The sequence below is a fragment of the Notothenia coriiceps genome, unplaced genomic scaffold (genome assembly GCF_000735185.1).
Source record: "Notothenia coriiceps isolate Sejong01 unplaced genomic scaffold, NC01 NC01_scaffold00005027, whole genome shotgun sequence".
NCBI classification, from domain to species: Eukaryota; Metazoa; Chordata; class Actinopteri; order Perciformes; family Nototheniidae; genus Notothenia; species Notothenia coriiceps.
In genome coordinates, this window is record NW_011337728.1 from 30,080 (window position 1) to 35,505 (window position 5,426).

At 43.0% G+C, this 5,426-nt stretch overlaps 1 protein-coding gene across 3 annotated transcripts in view; it reads left to right on the forward strand.

Annotated features, from left to right (window-relative positions):
- The first annotated feature begins 966 nt into the window (after positions 1-966).
- Positions 967-5,426, forward strand: part of slc16a13 (solute carrier family 16 member 13) — an 11,674-nt gene continuing 7,214 nt past the window's right edge. The window contains exons 1-5 of one of the 3 annotated variants that reach the window (XM_010768035.1): positions 967-1,099; positions 2,609-2,830; positions 3,644-3,787; positions 3,943-4,199; positions 4,500-5,031. In XM_010768035.1, the coding sequence (XP_010766337.1) occupies positions 2,611-2,830; positions 3,644-3,787; positions 3,943-4,199; positions 4,500-5,031 (1,153 nt within the window). In that variant the 5' untranslated portion in view covers positions 967-1,099; positions 2,609-2,610. Of the gene's footprint in view, positions 1,100-1,126; positions 2,831-3,643; positions 3,788-3,942; positions 4,200-4,499; positions 5,032-5,426 lie in introns of those variants that run through there. The other 2 variants (XM_010768036.1, XM_010768034.1) reach the window with 2 other exon arrangements.

Below are 5,426 nucleotides of genomic sequence, written 5' to 3' on the forward strand. Positions count from 1 at the left end.
ACCCATAGACACATTTACAGTTGACTTTCACTGGTTGTTCTAACTTCCGTTAATGCTGCAACTTTTCGTGGTTAATGTGCTATTGCCTCAAGCAGTGCACTCTGCTTTTTAAAATACAAGGAGGACCCTTTATTCAATCTAGTCATATGCTTCTTTCAAATCAGCGACAAAAGGCCCCAAGGAGATACAGTATTAAGTGCTCATTTTCAGCTTTGCTTTGTTATCCATCTCTGTGCCTGTGTACTGCAGAATTCACGCAATCTGCGTCAAACATTTCAAAAGCTGAGTCAACAGAGGTTTTGTGGTGATGGAATAATAAAATAAACATTAGCAGCAGACACATACACAGCAATATTTGAGTTCGTTTCTGTAGACTTAGTTTCTTAATAAAGGGGGACAGCCTGTCTCCTCATCTCAGAGACACAAAGACTGTACTCAACATGCGAATTGTCCAACAAAAAGGACAGTTTTAAAGTTGTCTTTTGTCTAAAACATGATTGAAACGAAGTTATCCAAAGCATGCTGGAGGAACTTGAATAGAGGGAAATGAATAAATATAGACATTTAGGAGCAGCTTGTAAGAAATCCCCAAGCATGTTAATACAGTGGATAGATTATTTTTAGAATTTATAGCAGTTAAGTCTACATTTGTTGACTGGACAATATTAATTGTATAATGTCAATAATACAATAAGTGTAATCTTCATTCCGTCGGTGTTTTGTGTTTATTTTGTTTAACTTAACATAATTATTTCTCTAAAAATCAATGAACACTAACACTTGTTGACATATCGAAGTCCTTAATGGCCTCAACCCAAATATGACTAACAAGGTTGTTCTTAATGGAAGGCATAATTAACAAAGCTATGCACTGCACACATTTTTGGGCGTTATCATCCTGTATTAAAAACTAGAATTCTCGAGCGCGACCCCGTGAAGACTATGCACGCACACCATGGTATTCTCGAAGTCTAGTGACTTGAACTTTTCCCCTGCAGCTCGTGGAGTCTCGCTGTCACTATTGTGCCGTTTCTCACAGTGAAGTTGGACACTGTGGACAATGTAATGCTCCAGAGATAGCTGAGCTGACAGACCGAGGGTGAGTAATACAGCTTGTATAAAGCCTGTAAACCTTTATAAATGAGTTAAATAGTAATACATAGACGTTAACATGAACGGTTTCAATCAGTCACGGGTTATGAGACGGTTAATTTAACAGTAAACGTTATCAGGACGGACCTCACTTTAAATATCCAAAGACCATGCAAGCGACAGGTGCAAAGCCATTTTAAGATAAGCTACTCTATAAATTGACGCTATAACATCAGAAATACGGTAATATACTGGTGAACATTGTGTTTTTAAGGTATAATACAGCTGTGTGCGAGCACCACTGCGCAGGCGCTGAAGCCTACGTCATTTACGTGCCTTAATTATCGGAGAAGCCACATGCACTGTTTCTACTGCGCGTTCCCGCCTGTGTACCTGTCTATGGCTGGGTTCTTGATCATGAATGAAGATGCTTGGAGGAAAGTCAGTACTATTTTGTGTGTAAATGTATACTATGTACTTAAACCCTGATGTCCAAATTGTAGTATCATGCATCAATACACGTTTATAATTGGTTATACTGGTTATCAGTGTTTATTGTACTGGAACTAACTATCACACCCTTTAATTCAGCAGGTAGGTTTGAAATAATACAGCCATTTCGATAGAGATACACAAGCAGTCTTAAACAAATATTAAACCATATTTTAAGGCATTGTATTTGCACAAATGAACAAGGGGTTTAGTGCATGTGTGTTTGAGAGAGTGCTGGGTGCACATTCCTGTAATTCCTGCAGCAGAGAGGTGAGTGGCATTTGGTTATGAATGGCCTGGGTTGGGCTACTTGTTGCTTTGGCTTATATTCAACTAACAACAGAAACCAAATTCAGGAGCAGAGGTGAAAACTGCTACTGCTCACCTTTCAGCAAATCTGAATTGGATATATGTTGGGTTTAGCATACTATATTTGTAACTAGTACTACTAAGGAAAATATTTATATAATCTTTGACAGTGAAATTATTCAAATAGATGCATCTACATATACAGCATGCTCACAGATTAGAATGGAGAAACAAAAGTGTGTCTGACATTGATAAACACTTTAAGGGTGGATTTGTAGTGGACCATATGTGGCTAATAGATATCACTACCCTTGTGAATTAAGCTAATGTTGCTAATTAATGCAGGAATAAGCTATGTGAGTCACACTTCAAGAATTTAATCACACCCCGTTTAATTTTCTGTGTCACTTCTGCAGACTATTTTTGTAATCTAATGTAATACTGGACTTTCTTGTCTTTCCCTGGTGACATAACTGTTTCCCCATAGCTGATCAATACACACTTAAGCATTCAGACTTCCCCTCTCACCTACATCTCGTTCTCAAATGAAGGTCAGAGATGACACAACCAGCGACTCTATTGGCCTGTGGGAAGTTAATCATTATGTCTATTGACAACCACAGAGAGGATCTGAGGCGTGTGACACTTGCATTTCCTGAGGCTGATATCTCCAGAGCTTCCCTTCTCTTCCTGTCTGCCCTTTTCCTGTCAACAGACATGGCCAAGCTGAGGCCCAAAGCAGAGAGCCAGGGCGAGGGTCCTGACGGGGGCTATGGTTGGGTGCTGGTGGGCGCGCTGTTCGTCAGCACCAGCCTCGTGTTCGGCCTGATGAGAAGCTTGGGGATATTCTTTGTGGAGTTTGTTCAATACTTTGATGAGAGCGCTCAGGCCATTTCCTGGATCTCTTCCACCGGCCTGGCAGCTCAGCAGTTCTTCAGTGAGTCATTATGAGTTCAATTGGGCATTTATGGTTTGTAATTGATTACTCTGTTGACATGAAGCAAATGCTGGAATATAGTGAATTACATGTACTTAAGGATTAAGTAGAATTTGAGGGACTTTAATTGAAAGTTTTTTTAAAAGGTACTTTCTAGATTCAGACTATTAGCTGATACAAATTCTAAACAAACTAATTTAAAAATAAACATTCACATGTTATACATAGGCTAAGATATATAGTATTGGTATACAATTGTTCCACCTTCACCAGCTGTGATAATACATCTATAATCTATCACAATAATTATATATTTACAATTCAGGAATGGGTCATTTTGCCTAATGAGTACTTTTACTGTTGGTACTTAAATATATTTTGATGCCAATACTTTTTTCACTTTACATGAGTTACACACATGGTTGTGTATACTTTCTCTAAATCTATACTAACACAGGATGAGGTGGAACTTAAGAGAAGCAAACAATTTAAAGAAAGCTTTATGTGAAAAGAGATGCAAATCATTAACCCTTTAAATAAGCCCCATTGGGTCACTCATTACAAACTCTTGCTCACATTATTCAAGCCTAGTGAACTATATTTAAAAGTGTCAGTGGGAGTTAGGGTTAGGACTTAATATTTCACTCAGTGTAAACATCGTATAGAAGTGCTGGAGCAAGCTGAAGCAGAATATACATGAAAGTAGCTATGGGTTTACAATTAAAATGGCCTTCATATTTGAATTACATCCATGTTTGTGACAGGCTTTATGCTAAATGGCTTTGACTAATGGAGCTGATGTGTGTTTTGCAGGTCCTCTGGGTGCAGCGCTGTGTAATGCATATGACACCCGGTGGGTGGTGATGACGGGGGGCTGCCTGGCTGCACTCGGACTCATTCTTGCCTCGCAGGCCACTTGTCTGGTTCACCTCTACCTCACCATGGGAGTCATTTCAGGTAACAGAGTCTTCCAACACCAATAACTGGTTTAGTGTTGTTCTAATCCTGTCTTTGCTGTTAGATGCTTAGGTTGTTTACCTAGTTAACCATTTACGTAATCTCAGGTTGAACAACTGACCTCTCACTGAGGGTCTCTCTCCCCTCTCCTGCAGGTCTGGGCTGGGGGCTGGTCTTCACTCCCATGGTGGCGACAGTCATGGCTAACTTCACCCGCCGGCGCACCCTGGCGTTGGGGCTGGCGTTCTCCAGCATCGGCCTCTCCTCCTTCGCCTTCAACCCGCTCTTCCAGCTGCTGGTGGAGCTGTACACCTGGCGGGGGGCCCTCCTGATCCTGGGGGGCCTCAGCCTCAACATCGTGCCCTGTGGGGCTCTCATCGGCCCACAGAGGCGCTCTAAAGCCCCTGCAAAGGTGGGACAAGACTCCTGACAACAACTCAAATGTCGAACTTGAATTAATACAAATCCGATGTACAAAGGTCAACAGTACAGTGAGCTCACAAAACATGATGTCGGACGTAACTCAAAAATTCAGCATGATGACAATTTCTTACGATTTTCTCATTTTACTGTCGTTAAAACAGTGTACTTTCCTGACTAAGTCAACTGTTCCCAGCAGAAATCGATAGCATTTTGGATTGAAATAGGAAAGATGAAAGTGATGTTATTAAGCGAAAATCCATCTCAGCATTTCCTCCTTTCCCTCCCCCAGGTGGTTTCAGAGAGCGGAGTATCCTGTGCTTCCTTCCTGCAGAGGGCCTCCTCCTACCTGGAGCTGCCGCTGCTGTTCGAGCGGCCGTACATCACCTACACGTTGGCCATCAGTCTCCTTAACGTGGGCTACTTCGTGCCGTATTTCCACCTGGTGGCCCACAGCCGCCAAGTGGGCTTCTCGGAGTACCAGGCTGCTTTCGTCATGTCTGCCGCCGGTGCTACGGACATTCTGGGTCGCATAGCGTCGGGCTGGTTCTCAGACCTGGGCCACTTCCGGCTGATCCACCTGCTGAGTGTGTGGACCACCCTGGCGGGGGTCTTCATCATGCTGCTGCCTGTGAGCTCCTTGTCCGGATCGTACGCCGCTCTGATGGTGATCAGCCTGCTCTACGGCTTCTGCTCCGGGGCGCTGACCTCCCTGGTGTTCGCGGTGGTGCCTATGATTGTGGGCGTGGAGCGCATGATGGGGGCCCTCGGGCTGCTGCAGCTGATCGAGAGCGGCGCGGGACTGCTGGGGGCCCCACTGTCAGGTACGAGCAGACTGATTGCTTTGGTTGCCATCATTTTATCTCCAATGTTATCTAAAGGGACCTTAATCACACACATATGATACAAGTATAGTCAAACATTAAAGGTCCCCTATGATACTGTTTTTCATCAATATATTATAGGTCTCAGATATATACAAACATGTCTCTGAAGTGTTTGGCTCCAAACACCAAACAGATCATTGCAGCATCCCATAATCCCCTCTGTTTCAGCCCTGTTTCAAAAGTGCTGATTCTCTGTCTGTTACTTTAGATGAAAATAAGGAGCCCCTCCCCACGCCCCTCTGAGAGATATTTGGTTAAAAAGAACACAATGGTGCTCTAGGAGGACATTCAGGTGATCAGATCGGGGGGGTGGGGTTACCTTGGTTGGTGAT